This window comes from Canis aureus, chromosome 4, assembly GCF_053574225.1.
Source record: "Canis aureus isolate CA01 chromosome 4, VMU_Caureus_v.1.0, whole genome shotgun sequence".
NCBI classification, from domain to species: Eukaryota; Metazoa; Chordata; class Mammalia; order Carnivora; family Canidae; genus Canis; species Canis aureus.
The window spans coordinates 5599182-5624960 of NC_135614.1; the positions used below are offsets into that span (position 1 = coordinate 5599182).

Sequence of the window (25779 nt, forward strand, 5' to 3'; positions counted from 1 at the left end):
CAATATCTGGCAAGTACCTAATAGTAGATACAAAAGAAGAACTACTTGATTTTAGAAGAGTGAGGGTTTCATCAGGCCACTATGGAGAGGGAAGATTTAATAGATCCTATATATGACATGGGCATTGAATAATTTAGGTAAATTTGAGATGTATATTAGAAAATTAGCACTCCAGGTGAAGAGAATGACTTAAAGAGAGAAAAAAAATAGAGAAAATAAAGAATAATGAATTTTACTCAAGTATGTGGGCTCTTTAAAGGATCAGTGATACCATAAACAAAACCATAAACATAGTTTGGGACCACCACTTATTTATTTTTTCCCCTGATGTCATATTAAATGGATTCTTGAAGGTGAGGCCAGAGAATTTGAACTTACATTCTATTTAGAGATCACTAAAGGATTTGGTTTTGTTGTGTTTGTTTTGAGCAAAGAAATATGTAAGTAAATTACTGCAATAAAATTCAAGAAGGAGAATCTCCCATGTAGAAGTGAGTTGAAGCTCTGAGACTAGATGAGACCACCGAAGAAAGGTATAGAGAGAGAGTAAAGAAAAAAGGAAGCTAAGGATAGAACTATAAGAAAGAATAATTAGTATAAAGAAAGATGGAAAAATCAGAATTCAAAAAGAACAAGGAAAATGTAATGTGGCAAGAAAGCAAGCATGAATATACTTCTGAGAAAACTAGATAGTAAGTTTGGAGAGGAAAACTTGTAAAACATCCATTTAGGAATGTAATAAATGAATAAAATGATTCAACAGCAGTAAAAATCCAAATGCAAACAGACAACATGACTTTGTGTTAGATTCAGCACGTTTAGTAAATAAAGTTCTGTCAGGACTCTGGAAACAGGGTTGTTGCAAAGGTGAATAAAATGTGTCCATTCCCATACTAAGCTTACAACCTATTTGAGGGGAAAGAGACATAAACAGGTAATGACATCGTGTGGAAAGGACAGTGATGGTTTTTTGTTTGTTTTTTTTTGTTTGTTTGTTTGTTTGTTTGTTTGTTTCTGGTAGCATAGAGCACGGAGAAGAGGTGTTTCCTGGAGGAGGTGATGCCTGCCTGCTCTGAGGCTTAAACATTGAGTAGGAGTTGAAGGGAGGGGGCTTCCAAACAAAGCAAACAGCTTGCTTGGGAGCTGTGAGAAATAGGTGCTACAGAAGTGTCATGAGGAAAGGCTGGAAGGAATCTGAAGGGAGATCACGGAGATTCTTACAAAGGGGAAGTTAGGCTTTATCCAGAGTGGGAAGGAGGCAGCAGAGAGCCACTAGAGGGTTCTTAGCAGGGGTTGACATTTGATAGAATTCTGAAAGCTTGGATTTGAGGGTGACCGATGCCCATTGTAGATACCGTTTACAAGTCTGCGACACACGTCCAAGTGAGCCATGATAAGCGCCCCCATTATGGCACTGTGCTAGGGATAAGAGGAGCTCAAGATGCAGAATCAAGTCAGCAGAACCTGGAGACTGACTTCACATGGATGATGGAAAGGTAGTGGCCAAGGGTGGCTCCTGGCTTCTACTTGGGAAATGGGTACTTCTGCCAAATGAACCAGAAAACAAAACAGGACTGAATTTAGGGCAGAAAGAGGATTCAGATTTAGATTTGTAGCATTTGTTATGCATTTAAGAAATCAAGCCGTTGAGAAAATAAATAAATAAATAAATAAATAAATAAATAAATAAATAAATTTAAAAAATAAAAAGAAATCAAGCCATTGAATTTACAAGTATGAAGCTCAGAAAAGAAGATTAAGCTGTAGGTATCCATTTTAGAGTCATATTGGACATTTAAGGGGATATATAAAAATATAGGACATAGTCCTTTACTCAAGGAGTGAACAGTTAGCTGTTGAAATGTAGAAATAACTGTAAATATGGTTATAATTCAAAGAAAATAAAAGTTAACTTGGCAAGTAACAGTATAAAAAATTTACATGTAAGAAAGAATAGCATGTACTCACATAGCAAATGTGCATTAGTATAAAACATGCTATATTTTTTCACTTTGAACATCTTTTTGTAAAAATTTCTATTTAATTATTTGCTTTTAAAATTATATTTTCATTTTATCCTTTTAAAAATTTTACTATCCCAATTTTTAAAAAATTTCAGATGGCAAGATCTTTCAGGAGAAAGTACAGTCAATCATGTACCTGAGACATTCCAGCAGTGGAGGAAAGTCTGTTCCTAGCCCTGGATTTATGGTAATAAGCCCATCTGGTTTTACTGCTTCACCACCTGAAGGTAAACATAATGATGACAGTGTAACCCTTTCTCATATAGTTCTGAATATTAGCAGATAAATAAATTGTACATGTTTTAGCAGTATGATATATGTGATAGATCAAGTAAGTGGATGATTAAACAAAAATTATAGACTATATTTAAGGAATCCACTTTATTACTTTCTGGATCAGTAGCTCACACTCAGTATAACAAGAGATACTCCAGGGAGTTAGGAAACAGAAGAGGCATGTGCTGTATCGCTCTGGAACTGTCTCCTTTTATCATAGTCATTTGTCTTTCATGAAGTTTCGGATTTATTTTACCATTTTCTTCAAAAGCTTTGTCTGGCTTACTCTCTCCTTTCTCTCTAAACATTGTTCTAGACAATGTTCATCCAGTACTCCAGCTCGAATTCCTGAACTCTGGAGACCTTTCCTTCTATTTTATCTACTACTACTATGCATGGACTCCATCATCATCAAGAATACGTCCCAGCTGTGAAACTTCAGTATCTTACTCTCTGATAACAACCTCTTGTCTTCTGGTTTCTTTATCACCATCCTACATTCCCTTCTGCCTGTTTTCCCTATCTCACCTAGATCCCATTAACCAGTCATTTTCCTGACACTGCCTGCAGCTTCCTTGGCCTTTGGGCATTCCTGACCTAAAAAAACCCAGCCCTGTCTCAATCTAACCATCCTCAGACCACTGAAAGCTGCCAGAGAGAATTTCTGACTTTACAGGAGTCTCCAACTGTAGCTGGTCTTTTAATGCTGCCCTATCATTCTTTAGTGTGTTCAAAATAAATTCCCTCTTCTATTTCCATAGCAAGTGTATCAAGTCTTTAAGCTTATAGCACTTTTGTATCTTCCTAACATACTTAACAGACTACCTCATCTCTACTTTTATAGAGAAAAAATAGGTACACATCTCCTAGTTGCTAACTGGCTGTGCATCTTTTCCATTCCTGACAGCTGCACTCTTCTAGAGAAGAGGGATGTGTTTTAACTAGTTTTATTTAGAATTTTATAGGAATTATCTATTCTTAAAATCATTGTACATTACTCTAAAACATTTTCAAATACAGTCATTCCCCCGCTTTTTTCCAGGTCTTTTGAACAGAATCTTTTGGCGACCTTGCCCAGCCAAAATGCAGAAATAACTAGGGAAGACTTCTGAGCTACAGAGCTACTACTACCAAAAAGCCTATGTTCTGAAACAGTTCATCCAGTTTCTATTTATATTTATACGCAAGTTCTAGCACACAAAAGAAATTGCCTGGAGAGCTTGTAACACAGAACTTTGGGCCCCTCCCTCATACATTCTGATTCAGTAGATCCGGGGGAGCCTGAGAATGTGCATTTCTAACAATCACACAGGTTGTGCTTGTGGATCTCCATGCTCCTGGCTCACAAGCCGCACCTTGAGCAGCATTCACTTTATCCTGCAATTAGAATGACAGTGATTTTTTGGTCTTGCCTTACATAGAGTATTAAAAGTAGCAAACTGGGCAGCTAGAAGTCAAAAAACCGTTGCTTCTCACTGACAACATCAAGAAGTGACTACAAAAAAAGAATGAGAGACAGAATAGTCCAGGGGCATTTAGTCTAGGCATCATAACAAGTATGAATATTACTACCATTTACTGAGTACCTCTTATATGCCAGACACTATACTGAGAGCATCACAAATAGAGCATCTCACTTAATCCTTAAAGCAGCCTTGCAAACTTGATATTTGAACCTTCCTTTTACATTTATAGAAACTAACACTCAAATAATTTAATGATTTACCTAAGACCACCTAACTAACAGAACTTGAATCTAGTTATATCTCATTGTAAAGCCCACACTTTTCTACTACATCAAATTGCATCCTAATGACTGTTGGCCTACAGTAAATTTTCACTTAATTCACTTAATTTCGATACAATGGAGCCATTAATCCTATGATTTTGAATCATTCAATCAACATTATTTTGTTAAGGAGACAGGAAAAGACCTACATTTTTGGAAGATTTTAATAAAAAGTTAAAAGAAAAAGTCTTTTGAGCACTGAAGAATTTTAAGCACAAGTTACTAGGAACATTAACCGATGTGGATTTTTTTTTTTTAATGTGGATTCTTTTAACACTGCTGGATAAGTGGGTTATTGCTGTGGTTGTGACTGATAGTGCAGAAAACAAGTGTTCCCACTTCATAGATTTAAAGAGTATTTTTCTGTCTACCCTTACCAGGAAACAACTCCTCCAATATTATCCCACAACGGATGACCATCAACATGCTGCGTTCTAGAAGCCTACCAGCATTTCCTACTGCTTCACCTCGAGTGCAACCACAAAAACTGACTGGAAGTTTGGGTTGTAGTATTGACAAGTTACAAAATATTGCAGATAATTATGCTGCTTCCCAAGCAGAGAAACTGAATTCTCTGGCGAGTTCTGAGACTCTGAAAAAAGGAAAAGAAGATGTACTTGTCAGTAGCTTTGATTCTGCAAAAGCTGTGTGTGAAATGGAAGCTGCCCTTTCAGCCCGCACCTCTGTCAATGGTGTCCCAAAAGGAACATTGGGATTTCTGGGGGTCAAAGTCGATCATAAAGAATTGGCAGCAGAACTCAGATTAGATGATGACAGTCCTGGGGACGAGTCCTGCCCACGCCGACCTGATTACCTGAAGGGACTGGCCTCATTCCAGCGAAGCCACAGCACTATTGCAAGCCTAGGGCTAGCTTTTCCTTCCCAGAATGGATCTGCAGCAGTTGGACGTTGGCCAAGTCTCGTTGATAGGAACACCGATGACTGGGAAAACTTTGCCTTTTCTCTTGGTTATGAGCCATACTCCAGCCGAACTGCAAGTACTCACAGGTACTCAGGTGTTTTGCAGCCCCTACCCTTTTTCTTACTGTTCTTAGAAGAATATCTACCTTCCAGAAATGTCTTCATTATGTCACTTCACATATACAACATATATAACAAACAGAAAGTTACCTTTCTCTTTATTTGAATGCTATATAATATTGAATTCCATATTTTACCAAAGGCTAAACCATAAGTAGCTCCTAAAGAAAAAAAATGCCTTGTGGTTTATTTAATTCTTACGGTTTTTAGGGAAAAAAACTTAGCAGGGAAACTATAATATTTATAAGTAACAAGCAATATCTAGTGAGAGTTTCTGTGGTGATGGGAAAGTTTTACCTGTGCCCTGAAGTACAGTAGACACTGGCTATGTATACCTGCTAACCACTTGAAAGTGGCTAGTGCAACTGAAGAACTGAATTTTTTAGTCCTTTTAAATAGTTTAAATAGTGTAAGTGGCTAGTGACCACCACCCTCTTGCACATCATAGCTGTGGAATAGAATGGTGTTTAATAGACTATGTACCTAAACTATATTGGTGTTAAATAAAGTGAAAAAAGTGACGGCAAATTTCTTAGTCACAGTTAAACATTTTATAATTTTATGAGCTTTTTAAAAAGATTTTATTTATTTATTAGAGACAGAGAGAGAGAGAGACCATGAACAGAGGAGAAGGGCAGATGGTAGAAGCAGACACCCCACTGAGTAGGGAACCTGATGTGGGGCTTGATCCCAGGACCATGGGACCACAACCCAAGCTGAAGGCAGATGCCTAACCCACTGTGCCACCCAGGTGCCCCATAATTTTATGAACTTTTGTTTCACATGTTAAAATTATTACTACTCCTCACAGTTCTTAAGGTAATCATGTACTTGTCTTCCTGATATTGTGTTAGTAAGACTTTTGGGGTCTCTGTTTCAGTGTAACAGAAGACTGTTTGGTTCCTATATGCTGTGGATTATATGAGCTCTTAAGCGGAGTTCTTCTCATCTTGCCTGATGTTATGCTTCAAGATGTGATGGACAAGCTCATTCAGGCAGACACACTGCTAGTCCTTGTTAATCACCCATCACCTGCTATACAACAAGGAGTTATTAAAGTAAGGACAGACTCTAGATGTGTTGTTTTAATTCAGAAAAGTAAACATGTGCGTAGTTTAAAATTTGAATATGTATGTTAAAGTAGACCTAAAGCTTTATTTTATTCTAAGGAACAATGAACTGATACATACAGTGGGCCCTTGAATAACACAGGTTTGAACTGCATGGGTTCACTTATACACTTTTTTTTTTTAAATACACTAGAGTACTATAAATATATTTTCTCCTCATGATTGTCTTAACGCTTTCTTTTCTCAAGCTTACTTTATTGTAAGAATACAACACGGAATACATAGAACATACAGAATTTGTGTTAATCGATTGTTTTTACGTGATTGGTAAGACTTCCCATCAACAGTAGATTGTTAGGAGTTAAGTCCTAGGGGAGTCAGAAGTTATATGCAGATTTTCAACTGTGGGAGGGGATTGGCACCTCTAACACTCATATTGGTCAAGGGCCAACTGTATTTTATTGCTTCTTAGTCATACTTTTATATATGTTATCATACAATTTTAAGCTCTCCTCCATATATCAATTCATACCAAGGAACACAGAGTTCATTGGAAATCTTTCCTGCAGTGTAGTATCAAATCTTAAGCATTTAACTTCAGGGTTTTGCTCAGATGTCACCTTTTCAGGGACCTGATCACCTTTCAGAATAGCTTCCCTCTAGTGTCTGACTCCTCTTTGATTCTAGCATCCCAGTTATGTCTTGTAATTATCTTTTTATTCTGTCTGTGAGCTTTTCTTTTGGTCTCCCATGCTGACATATCAGCTCCATGAGGGTGGGCATCTCGTGCTAGTGTACACTAGGTACTAAGCATAGTGTTGAATGAATAAATGTTTAATATGAATGGTTTCCATTAGAAAAAAACCAATATTGAAATGGTCTTTTAAAGATTCTCATTTTCTTTAGAATAATTTCTACATTCCAGGCGGTTATCTAGTGAGAGAGAAAGGCATATACCCAACTAAGTAAAATATAAAGACCTCTTATGGTAGGTGCTTCAGTGACAACATTAATAAAGAAGAATGGTAGTATAGGAAAAACAATTAATTCTGATGGGGGAGCCAGGGAAGGCTTCATGCAAAAGGTATATTTGGTATTAAGCTATAAACTTAGAAAGCTTTTTAAGTAGGGCAGTAAATAGATGTGTGTTTGGGGAAGAATCATCTATCAGCACTGTGAGGAAGTGATTGCAGGGGAGAGAGAGGTGGAAGTATTCTGTTTAGCAGGATAGCACAGTAGTCCGTGGGAGAAGTGATGAGTTCTGATCTGGGGAAGTAGGTGGGAAGTCAAAGGATGCACAAATTTGAGAGACATTCACTGGAATGAAGGGGAGAGACCTTCATAATTACACATGGGCAATCAGGGCTGGAAAAGCCAAAAGTAAGATTAGCTGTGAAATCTAGGAAGATGGTGCTACTGTGGCTGTAAGATTGGAACCATGAAAGATGTACGTTTGGAGGGAAAATAATTAATTGGATTTTACACGTGTTGTACTTAAGATGCCAGAGAAGGGTAGAAATTTAGGCCTGTGCTCAGGATAAATAATTTGTCAAGAGGTCTAGAAATGGAGGTAGACTTCTCCTAGAGGAGATGCACACACACACACATACATATTTACAGAGAGGGTAGTACAATGTTGACTAATTTTTTTTTCACTTCAGAATAAACCACAAATATTGTACTTCTGCTCAACTAAGGCTACCAATCTACTAGGTGTCCATGCTCAGCTAAAAAGCTAGTCTCCCCATAACAAAAGTATTCATATCTCCAAGATAAAGTCATCTTTAGCATTCTAAAGTAGTCAGAAACAAAGATTATTTTTGTTTTGCTGTGGAGATCGCATAATTTTGAGCTTTCTATGTTCTAAAGATATGAAATTAAATGGTAAGTTAACAAGTATTTGTCTGATTTGGGTACATCATATAAAATGTTAATGCATTATGTAAATTGTCTTCATTTCTTTTCTTAGCTGTTAGATGCATATTTTAATAGAGCATCTAAGGAACAAAAAGATAAATTCCTAAAGAACCGTGGCTTTTCCTTGCTAGCCAACCAGTTGTATCTTCACCGGGGAACACAGGAATTGTTAGAATGCTTCATTGAAATGTTCTTTGGTCGTCGTATTGGCCTTGATGAAGAGTAAGTGGGTTCTTTCCTCTACCATAATTGGGATCTTTTGTCTTAAAAATAAAATTTATTAAGCTGACTCTCAATAAAATTATTTGGTCATTAAAAATAACCTTCTAAATGTCATTTTCCATAAATTAGTTTCTTCCTGTGTATTTCAACATTAGTAAGAAACTAGAAACAAATGCTTCATCAAAAGAAAGAAGGTGATCAGTTAGATTTAGTTAACATGAGAAGCGTAACTGGAAAGAAGGCTCTTATTTTCACAGCAGCAGATCACGTGAGTGGTCCGTAGAGAAGCTTCCTAGTCCCCTTAGCCTCCACGTTTTCTGAGAGCAAAGTACATCCCTCAAAAAGAAAAAACAAAAAACAAAAAAACACTACATCCCTCACCTGGAATTCCTGGTTTGCCTGAAAAGTGAAACTGATACCACTGTCTGTGTTAGAGTAGTGAGAAATGTGTGTCTTATCATTGTCATCATTAAGTGTCTTCTACTTATTGAGTACACCGATTCAGACCTTGAGGAATTTACTTTTTTTTCATTTGTTTTTATTGAAGTTTGATTTGCCAACACATAGTATAATACCCAGTGCTCATCCTGTCAAGTGCCCTCCTCGGTGCGCATCGCCCAGTTACCCCAATCCCTGGCCCACCTCCCCTTCCACAACCCTTTGTTCATTTCCCAGAGTTAGGAGTCTCTCACGGTTTGTCTCCCTCTAATTTTTCCCACTCAGTTCCCCTCCTTTCCTTTATAATCCCTTTCACTATTTCTTATATTCCCCGTATGAGTGAAACCATAAGATGATTGTCTTTCTCCAATTGACTTACTTCATCAGCATCAGCATCAGAACCCTCCAGTTCTATCCACATCGAAGCAAATGGTGGGTATTTGTCCTTTCTGATGGCTGGGTAATATTCCTTGTATATATACCATATCTTTTTAATCCATTCATCTGTTGAAGGACATTGAGGCTCCTTCCACAGTTTGGCTATTGTTGACATTGCTGCTATGAACACTGGGGTGCAGGTGTCCTAGCATTTCACTACATCTGTATCTTTGGAGTAAATACCCAGTAGTGCAATTGCTAGGTTGTAGGGTAGCTCTATTTTTAACTTTTTTGAGGAACCTCCACACTGTTTTCCAGAGTGGCTGCACCAGTTCTCATTCCCATCAGCCATACAAGAGTGTTCCCTCTTCTCCACATCTTCTCCAACATTTGTTGTTTCCTCTCTTGTTGATTTTCTTTTCTTTTCTTTTTTTTAAAGATTTTATTTATTTTTTATGAGATAGGGAGAGAGAGGCAGAGACACAGGCAGAGGGAGAAGCAGAGGGAGAAGCAGGCTCCATGCAGGGAGCCCAACGTGGAACTCGATCCCAGATCTCCAGGATCGCGCCCTGGGCCGAAGGCAGGCACTAAACCACTGAGCCACCCAGGGATCCCCCCCCCTTTTTTTTTTTTTAAGATTTTATTTTTTTATTCATGAAAGACACAGAGAGAAGGCAGAGACACAGGCAGAGGGAGAAGCAGGCTCCCTGCAGGGAGCCTGATGTGGGACTCCATCCCAGGATTCCGGTGTCACACCCTGGGCCCAAGGCAGACTCAACCACTGAGCCATCCAGGTGTCCCTGTTTTGTTAATTTTCGCTATTCTCATTGGTATGAGGTGGTAACTCTTTGCGTTTTTGGTTTTTTTGTGGTTTTTTTGTTTTGTTTTTTTTTACAAGTCAACTTTTATTGGATATTAATTGTGAATTAGGCAATGGAAGGATTCAAGGGTGCCAGGCAAAAGTCATGGTCAGGAATGCCAAACATGCTTCCACACTGGCCCCTCTTTGGTGGTACTTGCGTAGCCGTTCATGTTTGAGTTCCTTGTAAGAACGACAGTAGTTGAAAAGCACATAAGCAACCAGTACCATAGAAATCCCAGCGACACCCCCTTTCTTCACATTGATATACTTGTTGTAATACCAGTAGTAGCCTCTTTGAAATGCTCCAGCATGCGCTTAGGGGTGAAATCCTGCATCAGTACCAGCCTGGCAGCTCTCCTAGTTTCACCTCCATGAGCTTCTTCTCCTTCACTGGTACAGATGATGCCATCTTGGAATCCAGGGTGTCTACTCTCTTATTGTGGTTTTGATTTGTATTGCCTGATGGCAAGTGATGCGGAGCATTTTCTCATATGCTTATTGGCCATGTGTATGTCTTCTTTGGTGAAATTTCTGTTCATGTCTTCTGCCCATATCATGATTGGATTTTTTGTTTCTTGGGTGTTGAGTTTAATTAGTTCCTTATAGATCTTGGATACTAGCCCTTTATCTGATATGTCATTTGCAAATATCTTTTCCCATTCTGTAGGTTGTCTTTTAGTCTTGTTGACTGTTTCTTTTGCTGTGTAGAAGCTTTTTATTCTGATTAAGTCCCAATAGTTCATTTTTGCTTTTGTTTCCCTTGCCTTCATAGATGTATCCTGCAGGAAGTTACTGTAGCCAAATTCAAAAAAGTCATTGCCTGTGTTCTCTAGCATTTTGATGAATTCCTGTCTCACATTTAGATCTTTCATCGATTTTGAGTTTATCTTTGTGTCTGGTGTAAGAGAATGGTCCAGTTTCATTCTTCTGCACATGGCTGTCCAATTTTCCCAACACCATTTATTGAAGAGACTTTTCTTTTTCCAGTAGGTTCTCTATTCTGTTCCATTGATCTATGTCAATACCCTACTGTCAGTAGGTACCCTACTGTCTTGATAATCACAGCTTTGTAATACAGCTTGAAATCCGGCACGGTGATGCCTCCAGCATTGGTTTTCTTTTTCAATATTTCTCTGGCTATTTGGGGTCTTTTCTGATTCCATACAAATCTTAAGATTATTTGTTCCAACTCTGTGAAGAAAGTCCATGGTATTTTGATAGGGATTGCGTTTAACGTGTACATTGCCCTGGGTAGCACAGACATTTTCACCATATTTATTCTTCCAATCCATGAGCATGGAGTGTTTTTCCATCTCTTTGTGTCTTCCTTAATTTCTTTCAGAAGTGTTCTGTAGTTTTTAGGGTATAGATCCTTTACCTCTTTGGTTAGGTTTATTCCTACATATCTTATGGTTTTGGGTACAATTGTAAATGGGATTGATTCCTTAATTTCTCTTTCTTCAGTTTCATTGTTAGTATATAGAAATGTCACTGATTTCTGTGCATTGATTTGTATCCTGCCACATTGCTGAATTGCTGTATGAATGAGTTCTAACAATTCTGGGGTGGAGTCTTTTGGGTTTTCTATGTACAGCATAATGTCATCTGCAAAGAGGGAGAGTTTGACTTCTTTGCCAATTTGAATGCCTTTTATTTCTTTTTGTCTGATTGCTGAGGCTAGGACTTCTAGTACTATGTTGGATAACAATGGTGAGAGTGGATGTCCCTGTCGTGTTCCTGGTCTTAGGGGAAAGGCTCTCGGGTTAATAAGATAGATAGACCCATAGCCAGCCTTTTTTTAAAAGAAAAAAGACTCAAATTAATAAAATCACGGATGAAAGAGGAGAGATCACAACCAATACCAAGGAAATACAAACGATTTTAAAAACATATTATGAGCAGCTATATGCCAACAAATTAGGCAATCTAGAAGAAATGGATGCATTTCTGGAAAATCACAAATTATCACAACTGGTACAGGAAGAAATAGAAAACCTGAACAGGCCAATAACCAGGGAGGGAATTGAAGCAGTCATGAAAAACCTCCCAAGACACAAAAGCCCAGGGCCAGATGGCTTCCCATGAGAATTCTATCAAACGTTTAAAGAAGAAATAATACCTAGTCTACTAAAGCTGTTTCGAAGGATAGAAAGGGACAGATGCATCCTCAGACTCATTTATGAGGCCAGCATTACCTTGATTCCAAAACCAGACAAAGACCCCACCAAAAAGGAGAATTATAGACCAATATCCCTGATGAACTCGGATACAAAAATTCTCAACAAGATACTAGCTAATAGGATCCAACAGTACATTAAGAGGATTATTCACCATGACCAAATGGGTTTTATTCCCGGGATGCAAGGGTGGTTCAACACTCGTAAAACAATCAACGTGATAGATCACGTCAATAAGAGAAAAAACAAGAACGATATGATCCTCTCAATAGATGCAGAGATAGCATTTCACAAAATACAGCATCCATTCCTGATTAAAACTCTTCAAAAAAAAAAAAAAACTCTTCGAAGTGTAGGGATAGATAGAGGGAACATTCCTCAATATCTTAAAAGTCATATGAAAAGCCCACAGTGAATATCATTCTCAATGGGGAAAAACTGAGGAATTTACTTACTAATCATAGTAGTGACAATAGCATTTTCATTTGCATTCAGCTTTTAGTTCTCTCGAAGCAATTCTGCAGTATCTCCTTGCTCACAACAGCCTTGAGAAGAAAGTAGGGCAGGTGTCTCCACATGTTTGACACATAAGAAAATAAGGTACAAAACACTTAAATAATTTATTTCCATCGCAGAGGCAAATAGTATTGGAACAAGAACTCAAGATTCATTCCTTTCATTAGGACCTCTTTTTACTAGTTCCCTGTCGAATATTATTATTATTATATGTTAATGTAATAGTAATGCATATAATTATACAAATTATGTACATTGTTTTATATGTTAATGATCATACTATAATTATAATTAACTTATTGTTAATAATTTTATTTTATTAATAATTAGTTCATAATATCTTCCTGTGCGTTTGTTATATAAACCTCTGAAGCAGGAGTCCTTTGGACACCTTAAAGGGCCTGTGGACAAATTAAAGCAAATCAATTAAAAACATGAAATTGTATACATGTTTCATTTGAATGTGTGTATATTTACCTTGGGACAGACTTCTAACAATACGTTTATTTTGTTGGGGGTGGGGCCTATGATCTTAAAGGTTGAGATTCCATGCTCCCCAAATTCATTTTTTATAGCTTCAAAATCAAGTTATTAAAACAACTCATGTTGCAATCATTTTTGATTATTTGGTGGTTAAATGCTTCTAACATGCTCTTAACTGTTTATTATTTATTATAGATTTGATCTGGAAGATGTGAAAAACATGGGACTTTTTCAGAAGTGGTCTGTCATTCCTCTTCTGGGACTCATAGAGACCTCTCTATATGACAATATGCTCCTGCATAGTTCTCTATTACTTCTTCTCCAAATATTAAATTCCTGTTCTAAGGTAGCAGATATGTTGTTGGATAATGGTCTCCTCTATGTGTTGTGTAATACAGTAGCCGCTCTGAATGGATTAGAAAAAAAGTAAGTTTTAAAGCATTATTTAAAACCACATCATCTGATAAATACTTTAGAAAGGGAAAACTTTAATAATAGGTTACATTAGAGCATCCTATTTTTCAAAACATTTTCAAAGGATATTCTTCCTACTAAACTGATTAGAGTAATTAAATTAAATTGAATTTGGAGGAGGAATATTTTCCATCATTTTCAACCAGCTTACTTTAAAAAAAGATATTTATATGACCTACTTTAAAGTATTTAGAACCCAAGACAAGTTGAATAAATTCACCTGTCCTCAAATAAACGTTTACCAGGTTTCCACTGTGGTCTTATAAAAATTATTATCCCCATGAGGAATAGGAAATTGAGGATTGGAAAGAGACAGTGACTTGTTGAAGATCACCCAACTAGTAAATAGCACAGGGCTTGAAACTGGAACCTGTCTCACTTCAGACAGCTGTGTTTTGAACTTAAGATGCTCTCCTGCTCTCTACTACCGTAAATGAATTTCCTGTTTCTAGATGTATATCAGCAAATAAATGGCTGCATACCAAATTGGTTAACAGCTTTAAAAAATGTGTGAGATTATATTTTTACTTGGATTTTGTGCCTTTTATGCCTGCATTTATGATGTATAGCACAACATTTTTATTAGCATAGTGTTAAAATATAAATCTTCAGAAGTACCATCTTACTGCACATTAAAACATTAAACATTATCTGTATTTTCAAGAGAAGGCAAGTGTATGATTAGTTAATTCTCTAGGCCAGGGTGGTTCTCTGAGCAAGAGAGACTCCTTGTGCTGAGTTCAGTTCAATTGTTACTGGGTATCTATTAAATTCAGGATTTGTGTACTGGGCATATGAGAAATACAAAGAAAGACAAAGAAAATATTTTATTTCCTCAAAACATTTAGTCTTGATTATAATACAATATATCACACTGGGAAGAGTTGCCTGCAGGCTTCTTCTAAAAGTAGTTTGTTGCTGGTTTGTTGCCTTTTTTTTTTTTTTTTTTTTTTTTGTTTAATAAATTGGACCTACTGAATGTCCTTACATGCTACTCTATTAATTGGCCCAATTGAGGGATAGAAGTAACTAACTCATATTTAATAGATATTTATAAGTGATTAATATGTGTTCAAATCTATTATCTCTTTTAATCCTTAAAGTAACTATAAATTGCTGTGAAATTCAGAGAGGTTAAGTAATAAATATATTCAAATTCACCTTCTCTGAGGGGCCTTCTAGAACATTTCTGTTCATATCCCCTAAATCTTCACCTTCAGTGTGGTCTAGAGACCTATGTGTTCTCATGGGATCTTGTGTTAATCTCTGTTGTTACCCTTACCACCACTTACTGTTTATAGTTATCTCTTTGGTCCTCTGCAGAACAGTTAACTTTTTGAAGGAGTTGAAGCATGTTTTCTTATTTCTGTTTCTAGCATGCAGTTCAAATAACCTGCCATAGAGTAAACATGAGTAAATACTGAATGAATGAATGAATGAATGCTGTAAGAATGGGAATTTAAACTAATTTTCTTTGCCTTGTTTGTTCCTTTTCTTTAGCGTTCCTTTGAATGAATACAAATTGCTTGCTTGTGATATACAGCAAATTTTTGTAGCAGTTACAATTCATGCTTGCAGTTCCTCAGGCTCACAATATTTTAGAGTTATCGAAGACCTCATTGTACTGCTTGGATATCTTCAAAATAGCAAAAACAAGAGGACACAAAGTAAGATTTAGTTTTTATGGATTTGGGAGGAAATTATATAGTAGCCAAAATTTTTATTTGAACCTAATCTTTCTTGTGGAAACTGTTTTACTGAAGATTCATCCTTAATTTTGCAATAAAAACTATCAGCTTTAAAAAGAAGTCTTTTTAAATGGCAAAATTTAAACAAGTGATGCCTCAATATAATTGGTAGCTGGCAACACATCATTAAAAGAAGCCTGTGATTTTTCTTACCAAGTTGAATTAAAAGACTTCTTTTGAATAAAAATACCCTTTAGTTTTCTTCAATGGCAAATATTAAATAAGTATGAAACAGAAAAATAGGACAATTTCTAGTTAAATTTTGCCCTATATATTAAAAAGCCTGTTCTTTAAAACAGTGACATAAAATGAAATAAATTTGTGAGCTGGTATTTTTCCATTGAATTTTTTATAATGACCATTTAGAAATTTGCTTTAAAATTTCTTTTAAAGGCAGTTTAAAAATGTTTAGTACTATCAAGAACCCACATTGATCAAAATTTTTAAATTTATATCTAATAAAACATTATTGATAGTTCATGTCACAAGAAAATAAAAAACTCAATTTAAAAAATTAACATCCACATGGCTTGAAAACATTCTAGTGTCTTCTGTCTTTAGATATGGCTGTTGCACTACAGTTTAGAGTTCTCCAAGCTGCTATGGAATTTATAAGGACCACTGCAAATCATGACTCTGAAAACCTTGCAGATACATTCCAGTTACCTTCTGCTCCCCATCATGCAGTATTTCAAAAGCGGAAGAGCGTTGCTGGTGAGTATTGAAATAATATTTTAATAATTATAAATTGAAGGTGGCTTGACTTTCCTATATTCTGATGCCATTCACACTTTTAAAATATTTTTTAGTTTCAAAGTTAAACTGGAGGGGCACCTGAGTGACTCAGTCAGATAAGTGGTGGACTCTTGATTTTGACTCAGGTCATGATCTCAGGGTGGTGAGATCAACCCCTTCTTGGGTTCTATGTTCAGTGGGGAATCTGTTTGAGATTCTTTCCTCTCCTCTGCCCTCCCCTTCCCCTGCTCTCATTCTTTCTCTCTAAAATAAATAAATAAATATTTGGGAAAAAAATAGGTAAACTATAAAATTTGAGGTTTCCTCCCAGTGAAAACCATTCTACTAATTTCTTTCAGTGCTCTTCTCATTCAGTTATCTCTTGAGCAACTACCATGTGCCCAGCACAGTGTAGATATTAAAGATACAGTGATGAAAAAAACAGATACAGATTCTGCCCTCACAGAGATTACAAATTAGTAGACAAATGTAAAGGATCAAAGTAGAGACTATACAGGGCAACCTGGTTTACATCAGGAGTTAGAGACATCTCTGAGGAAGTGAGATTTCAGTGTAGATGTAAAGAGTAAGAAAGGAGCCAGCAAGGTAGAGTCAAGAGAAAGAGTACTACAGGGAGAATGAATGGCTTATGTGAAGGTTTCACAGCAGGAAAAGGCGAAGCTTCCGAGAACTGAAGGAAAGTCATTTAGCTAGGGTGGAATACTCTGGAGAGAATGAGGAGCGTGATGCCGGATGAGGCTGTCCAGGACGGTGTGGGCCAGTGCATAGATAATGACATAGGCCATGTGAGGAAGTTGAGATTTTATCCTAGAGGGAAGTCATGACATAAGCAGATTTTCATTTTGTAAAGACCACTCTGGCTTGTGTGTAGAGTGGATTAGAGGAGAGAAAGAAAGGAAGTGGGGGTTCAGATAGGAAGCTATCAGCAGTCAAAGCAGAAGATATGGCTCTCATGTGTTTAGAATGCATGCCACCTCAGGGCTTGCTATGAATTTAGCTTATACTAAATATAAGCTATGTAAATAAAATTTCTGAGACATCCACATAACTTTATTGCCCTTGCGTATCCTCCCTTAATATAATATCTGAATGCAGCCTCTCCTCTTGAATGGACCTCCCAGTGGTAACTCTGGTCTTGGGTAGAATTCTGCCTTTTACTGAATCTGGCAATAATGCTCAGCTAACTGCATGCCAAGAGATGACTTTCAAACCACTTTTCCATTGCAGGATTCCTTGTATAGTCAGTGACTGCTTAGGTGGAATTCACCCTCTTTTGATATAGGAAAATATGCCTTTACCAGTGTCACAGATCACAGGAGCTATTTCTTTCTTGCTAACATCTCTCATTCTCATGTCCATTTCTCCTGTGCTTTTATACCTAGATCCCTGGTTTCTTTTTTGATCAATTCATGCCTGGGCTGACACAATAGGGCCCTTGCTGTCCTCTGTTTGGTCTGTGATTTCCCTCACAGTCAGTCATTTCTCTCTTTAGATACTGGCATTTTTTATTACCTTGAGCCTCAGAGCCGTGCATAGCTCCAAGCTTGTTAATTGTTTATTTGTTTGAGGCCTTTTAAAGTGGATGACAGACTTTTAGTCCTTTCTTTAAACCATTCTCCTTTTTTTTCCTGACTGCTCTAGCCTCTCACCCTTGGCTTCCATTTTTCACTATATCCACGTAAATGCAATTACTGTAAGCCACATGAGGCTTATAGAGTCCTACAAAGTTTGAGCTTGAGAAAAGACGTTAAAAGTCTGCTGGACCAGCTCCCACATTTTACAGAAGCACAGAGGCCTGGCATTAGAGACTGTTGGAAGAAGAGGGCTGATGCTCCTCCCTCTGTGTCCAGCACCACATCTGCTCTTTCCAACTCTGCCACGTCTTTAGGACCCATCTCTTAGAGGTCTCTCCCACCAGTTCTTCCTGTTTTCCATACAACCGTTACTTAAATGCTGTCTCTTTGAATCCATTTACAAAATACCCCCTTCTATGTTGCTTTGTAATCCCTTCTGCGTGTTTTTACACATGTATTTGGGAAAGAGTGTGTTTCATTTCCTCATTCTCAAAGTGTATTGGCTGTGTATATCCAGGTACAAAAGATACAAGTCCCTGGAGCTCCTCTGCTTCTGAGCAGTATGGGTTATAAAAGCGCATTTAAGTCTCTTTGTTCATGATGCTAAAGTTACTAAGAAGAATTTATATTTCCATCATTTAGATATAATGAGCCGTTACTTCCAAAATTTAAAGTAAGCTGTTCTCATTAGTGATAAATATTTTGGGGAAATGTTTTCTTCCTCATTTAGCATTTATTGAAAACTGTTGACAAGGGACACGTCCAACCCCACTGCCACCTCCTACACCTCCAGCAGGGCTTGTGGGTCACCTGGCAGCTGCAGCTTCTGTTCCAACCATGCACCACATGCTTTGGTCATTAACAGATCTGCTCAGACTGTGGATGCCGGGACACCCATGGCTTAGGCCCAGAGTTACTTCAGCAGCACTGTTGTCATATCTAGATTTTAAGTTCTCACACTGTTGGAGGAGTTAGATACTATTTTATTGCCAGACTGATCTGACAGCCTGACTCATGTATGCCATTATCCTGCTCAATATCCTCAATGGTTCCAGCTACCCAGTTAACAAAACTTGGATTCCTCAGCCTCTGTATCTTTTTTGGTCTAGACAAGAGAGAGAGATGTCACTCTGCCTAAATGATATCATGCTCTACCTTCTGTTTGTAAACTGATTTCTATTTCTAATCAATATATTTATAGATACCTTTCCATATAATAAAAGTATTCTTTATGTTTAATGAACACATGATAATCTATTATATTGATTTGCCATGATCTTGTTTCCTAATCTCTATCAATAAACAAAGGCTTTTTTAAACTTGTTTTTGCTGTTATAAATAGGATAGCAATGTACATTCTCTTATGTTTTTTCACTTGTCCACTTATCACTATGAAAAACTTTAAACATTCACCTTAGTGATGAAGATAGAAGTAAGCATTAAGTGCTACATATACATATAAACTAACATAAATATATATGTTGTATTACTAATGATTCATATACAAATAAATTTCCTTTATACTTCAACCATCAATAACAATACCAATTATTAACAACTTTTGATGCTTTGTATGAAATAAGCATTGTGTTTTATGTCCATTATTTAATTAATTTTTTAAAAGATTTGTTTGTTTAGAGTGCAAGCAGGTGTGGGGCAAAGGGATATTGAATCTCAAGCAGACTCCCCACTATGCGTTGGAGCCTGATGAGCCAAAACCAAGAGTCAGACACTCAACCAACGGAGCCACCTAGGCACTCCATCCATTATTTTATTTATTAATCAATCAAACAACCCTCTTTATCCATTCATTCAAATATCAAATATCTATTGGGCATCAGCCACATACCAGGTATTGTTTTATCTGCTTTCATGGAGCTTGTCTCTTACTGGAGAAAATGGTCAATAAACCTGTAAACAAGTACATTTAATATCATGTCAGACAGTGATAAATATCTACCTGTGAGGTGAGCTCTATTTTCCTTTCTAATCTACAGTTAACATAGGGAGGGAACAGAGGCTTAGAAAGAAGTATACTTGAGGCCACCCCAGCTGGTATAGCTTCACAGCATGAGTGCTGAAATACCACCTCTTCACTTTTTCAAGTAGATAATAGTGAAGAAGACTTAACATTTCCTTGTTCAGTATATTGCTCTGCCTCTGAATTAGGATTATCTGCTGCTTATAGAGAATGAAAGCTGCCAGAAATGTAGACAGTAGGAAGAATCTGCTTAAATTAAGTAAGAACATAATCTGACAATATTATTCTTGAATATACCCTATCCAAAATGAATATTTCTTATTTGCTTTGTTTTGGTCTCAAAGGCAACTCCACCTACCAAAATGTATTAACAGCTAAGAAATACTGATTACCTAAAATACTGCATAAATTAAAATGCTATTAAAATATTTAAATATCTTACAGGATGAGTCATTAAAACCTATCATAATTTAGTCATGTAAGTAATGTATAGAGACTATATTTGGAAATTTATATTTGGTATGTTTTCATAATTTAAAACAAAGGTTCAATTCCAATGAAGGTTCCATTATTCCTCACCTACGAAAACATCATTTTGGTTCCTATGGTCAACTTCCGATGTCCTGCTCCTTCAGCCAGTTAAATCAAGACTCATTCTCCCTGTATCCTCCTGGATCCACTACTTGTGTGGTACCTTTCAAAGCAGGTGCAGTTATGGTGCAGGAATGCTACTCCTAACTGTTCGATCTGAGGAAACATTTCTCAGGAAATGCTCCTGTAGGAAATGCACCGAATCATTTCAATAGCAAATCACTGGAATTATATTCACTTTTCCAATCTCCTTACTTTCATTGGACTGATTTCCACTATCTCACTTATATGTACTTTTCAAAACTACTTTATAAAATTTAACAATGGTAATTATCCAGAAATAGTAACGTTCTTACTGAAATATGATGTGCTTTAAAAACCTGTTGATTGGGATCCCTGGGTGGCGCAGCGGTTTGGCGCCTGCCTTTGGCCCAGGGCACGATCCTGGAGACCCGGGATCGAATCCCACATCAGGCTCCCGGTGCATGGAGCCTGCTTCTCCCTCTGCCTGTGTCTCTGCCTCTCTCTCTCTCTCTGTGACTATCATAAATTAATAAAAACTTAAAAAAAAAAATTAAAAAAAAAAAAAAAACCTGTTGATTATTTTGGAATACAAGGAAGTGAAACAGTATTTGAACATATTTTGTCAGAACATTTTGAACTACTTACATATACCCTTCTAATTCTTCTGAGCTTTTCAGAGGACTCAAATTTTGCCAAATGATGGCCATCTCACTAAGCTATGTCACTAGTTTCAACATTCTTATTTGGACTTTGAAATCAGAAGTACTGTTATACTTCATCAAAGAAGGAGAAACATCACTTTCTCTGAATCATGCATTTTCCTTTGTGTAAATTACCTTGGTATAAATTAAGATTCGCTTCATGGTCTAATACTCAAAAAGTTTCAAGAAAAATAATTTCCTAAAAAAAATAAAAAATAAAATAAAATAAAATAAAATAAAATAAATAAATAAAAATAAAATAAAAAATAAAAAATAAAATAAAATAAAATAAAAAAATAAAAATAAATAAAAAAAAGAAAAATAATTTCCTTGATCTGTTAACCACAGCATTTGATGTTTTTAATTTATATACTTGAAGGTCCTCGAAAATTTCCTCTTGCTCAAACTGACTCTCTTTTGATGAAAATGCGCTCAGTGGCAAGTGATGAGCTGCATGTGATGATGCAACGGAGAATGAGCCAGGAGAACCCCGTCCAGGCAACAGAAACAGAGCTTGCACAGAGGCTGCAGAGGCTCACCATTTTAGCAGTTAACAGGATTATTTATCAAGGTAGGACTAGAGGATAAATATGGGCTTGCTCAGATATGAGATTAAAAGGAAAATGATTTAAGAGGAAACTGATTAGGTTTCAAAATTTTATACAGCATTAATTTTTCATTCTCAACATCACAGTGTTTAAAGAATTTCTTATTTGGAACTTGAATAAAAATTCACTTCTTAAGTTATATGCTGGCATGGAGTGACCATTGAGTTTAAAACAGTACAGCACCCCCTATATATTATTTTAATGTTTCTTTGAGATAATCGTAGATCCACATGCAGTTTTTTTTTAGTATATGTGCTGCCTGAATAATCACTCATATGGAGCTCACATCCTTAACCACTATTTGGCATTGTCACTATTTCTAATTTTAGCTATTCTGATAGATGTATAGTGATATCACATTGCATTTGCATTTTTATGGGGGCTACCAATTTATATATTAATATATAAAACTTAGTACCTAGAGCAACCACTAAAAAGCTATGCAAAGGAATACACTTAAAAGCACTATAGATAAGTCAAAATGGAGTTCCAAAATAATGTCCAGTAACCTCAAGAAAATAGGAAAAAGAAAACAATAATTGTTAATCACTAGAAATACACAATACAACCAAGGCTCTTATCTTTAACTTTTCTCATTTGTATTTGGGGCAACCAGATCCCAGACTAAACTGAAATTGAACCATTTATCACATGTAGATTTAATGGGATAGCACATGCACTAAAACAGCTCTGCATATCCACCTAATGTAAATATCATGTGGTCTTTATGTTTGATTTGTACAAGAACCTCATGGCTTTAATAATTTTGCAGTTTAACGCATCTTCATTAATAAAATAAATATTTAGTTTACAATTACCTGGCATATATGTTTAAATTTCTACATTGTTTTAGGTGAATTCACTTTCTCCAGTATATTGTTATCTTCTACATCTAATACACTTGCTACACATTTATATTGTGACAACTGAGTTAGTAATTATATAGAATATTTTTACCAAGTTCATTACCATTTGTAATGGCTAGGCATCAGTGTTCTGACTACGTATTTATTCATCTTTTAATTCAGAATTTAATCCAGATATTATTGACATCTTGAGTACTCCAGAAAATGCAACTCAGAGAAAGATCTCAGTTTCCCAAACTGAAATTTCTGAAGAAAATGTTCATCATGAACAGCCTTCCATTTTCCATCCATTTCAGAAGGAGATACTCACATATCTGATAGAAGGATTCAAAGCATCTATTGTAAGTAAATTAATTTCATGGGACATGTTCTGTGTCTACTTATTCTTGAGTTATTATGAGTTATTATGAAGGTTAGATTTTAGCTTTAACATATCTAACACCTTCACAATTATATAGAGAATACTAACAGATATCAGGCTCCATTAATCACTGATGTGCTTGGGTTTCTGTGGGTCACATACAGTTGACCATAGGGAACAAATCAAATCAGCCAGTACATTTCATAGATGCCAAAAGTCAATCTAATTCTAGTAGAACTCATGAGTCATGATTCTGCAATCTCTAAATGTAAACTAGATTTTGGTGTCTGCAGGTTTTACTTTAGAGCTGAACCATTTACACAGGGCCCTTAGGACTGGCAGTAATTTGGAGAGCCATTCCCAAAACTCAGAATAAATTCTAAAATGTACTGATTCCAGTTTTAAACCAGATACAGGAGATTTCATTAAGATTGAGTTAGCTTTGGTTGGACCACAGCTGAAGCAGCTTATTTGGTTACTTATTAAGGAATATGAATGGTCAGTTCTTATTTCATGACTATTATATTCAATATTTTAATATTACTTCTTTATTATGATTCCTTTTCTTATAAATTATAAAATCAATCTACTATTGTTTTTTGATGGTCCTTTTTTTTTTTTTAGTTTAAAATTTCTAAGCCATAATTTGAGTGACCTTAGCTTCTTGACCCATCGCTCTCTTTTCTGTGTGTGGTAAAATACACATAATATAAAAGTTCCTATTTTAACCATCTTAAAGGTATAATTCATTGTTGTTAAGTATATTCACATTGGTTTTTTTTAAGTTTTTATTTATTTATTCATGAGACACACACACACACACACACACACACACAGGCAGAGGGAGAAGCAGGCTCCATGCAGGGAGCCTGACGTGGGACTCGATCCCAGGTCTCCAAGATCAGGCCCTGGGCTGAAGGTGGCGCTAAACCACTGAGCCACCTGGGCTGCCTCGTGTATTCAAGTTATGCAACCATTACCACTATCCATCTCCTGAACTTTTTTATTATCCCAAACTGCTCTGTACCCATTAAATAATAAGTCCTCATCCCCCTGGCCCCCAGCCTCTGATAACCATTATTCTACTTTATGTCTCTATAAATTTAACTTTCCAGATACCTCATATAAGTTATACAATATAATATTTCATACAATATTTGTCCTTTTTTATGTGGCTTATTTCATTTAGCATGATATTTTCAAGTTCATTCATGTTAAAGCATGCATCAGAACTTCATTCCTTTTAAAGGCTGAATAATGTTCCATTCTGTGTATATACATTTTGTTTATCCATTCAACCATCAGTGGACATTTGGATTGTTTCCATCTCTTGGCTCTTTGAACAATGCTGCTGTAAATGTTGGTATATGTCTATCTTTTTTAACCACCTGTTCATAGGGATGCATATGTCATTCTAATTTCTACTACTAAAAAAGCAATCTGTAATAAAACATGCTCCATGATCTTCTCTAAAGAAGAGAGCTGTGTAGAGTGGTTAGTGTATTATTGCTTGGAAAGTCTGATCCTAATTCATCCCTGTTCTGATTGAAGGGTTCAAGTAAAACCAGTGGCTCCAAACAGCAGTGGACTAAAATCTTATGGTCTTGTAAGGAAACCTTCCGAATGCAGCTTGGCAGACTCCTAGTGCACATTTTGTCACCAGCACACTCTTCTCAAGAGAGAAAGCAAATTTTTGAAATAGTTCATGAACCGAATCATCAAGAGATACTACGAGACTGTCTTAGCCCATCCCTGCAAGTAAGTATCTTAGCACTTCATAAGTAAAAAGTAGTGGTGAAGTATAAAATTTAACAAGACAAAAACTAAAGTTATAAAACTGTATTTTCATGCCAAACATCCTAAACATAGTTTTCTTATCAAGAATATATCTCCTGAGGTCTTTCTTCAAATGCTCCATACCAGACTCAAATTGACCTCTTTATTTCCCATTTCTTCTTCCAGCTAAAATTAATAATTCTGTATCTAAGCTCCTACAAGATCCTTTGTAGTTTTTTACTAAATCTTCAAGTGTTTTCTTTTTTAAAAGCATTATGTTATCCATAAAACATCTAAATTGAGTAGCTCAAATAACATATTTTGAAATATGATATATTTTTTTTTAAAAAACTTATGGGAAGTTGGGGATCTCTGGGGGTGGCTCATGGTTTTGCACCTGCCTTCGGCCCAGGGCGTGATTCTGGAGTCCCAGGATCGAGTCCCACGTCAGGCTGTCTGCATGGAACCCGCTTCTCCCTCTGCCTGTGTCTCTGCCTCTCTCTCTCTGTCTCTCATGAATAAATAAATAAAATCTTAAAAAAAAAACTTACAGGAAGTTAAAATTTTTAAAAATGGAATGATCAAAATCTAAATACTTCAAAGAATTTCAGAGCCTATAAATTCTATTAAAGAGTGATAGGTGGAGAGTTTAAATGGTACAACCAGTTTAAAGAGTTGTTTAGCATTTTCTTATAAAATTAAACATACACTTACCAAAGAAACAAACAATCCAATCATGAAATGGGCAAAAGACATGAACAGAAATCTCACAGAGGAAGACATAGACATGGCCAACATGCACATGAGAAAATGCTCCGCATCACTTGCCATCAGGGAAATACAAATCAAAACCACAATGAGATACCACCTCACACCAGCGAGAATGGGGAAAATTAACAAGACAGGAAACAACAAATGTTGGAGAGGATGCAGAGAAAAGGGAACCCTCTTACACTGTTGGTGGGAATGTGAACTGGTGCAGCCACTCTGGAAAACTGTGTGGAGGTTCCTCAAACAGTTAAAAATATACCTGCCCTACGACCCAGCAATTGCACTGTTGGGGATTTACCCCAAAGATACAAATGCAATGAAACGCCGGGACACCTGCACCCCGATGTTTATAGCA

General features: G+C 36.4%; 1 protein-coding gene and 1 pseudogene across 1 annotated transcript in view; one reads left to right on the forward strand and one right to left on the reverse strand.

Moving 5' to 3' along the window:
* Positions 1 to 25779, forward strand: part of LYST (lysosomal trafficking regulator) — a 183896-nt gene that overhangs the window by 86093 nt on the left and 72024 nt on the right. Inside the window, exons 22-31 of the mRNA XM_077894418.1 lie at positions 2120 to 2251; positions 4470 to 5097; positions 6011 to 6188; positions 8170 to 8339; positions 13389 to 13619; positions 15168 to 15334; positions 15977 to 16129; positions 21422 to 21613; positions 22679 to 22857; positions 24429 to 24635. Coding sequence (XP_077750544.1) covers positions 2120 to 2251; positions 4470 to 5097; positions 6011 to 6188; positions 8170 to 8339; positions 13389 to 13619; positions 15168 to 15334; positions 15977 to 16129; positions 21422 to 21613; positions 22679 to 22857; positions 24429 to 24635 — 2237 coding nt within the window. The remainder of the gene's footprint in view (positions 1 to 2119; positions 2252 to 4469; positions 5098 to 6010; positions 6189 to 8169; positions 8340 to 13388; positions 13620 to 15167; positions 15335 to 15976; positions 16130 to 21421; positions 21614 to 22678; positions 22858 to 24428; positions 24636 to 25779) is intronic.
* On the reverse strand, positions 10059 to 10545 carry LOC144311771 (ATP synthase F(0) complex subunit f, mitochondrial pseudogene; annotated as a pseudogene).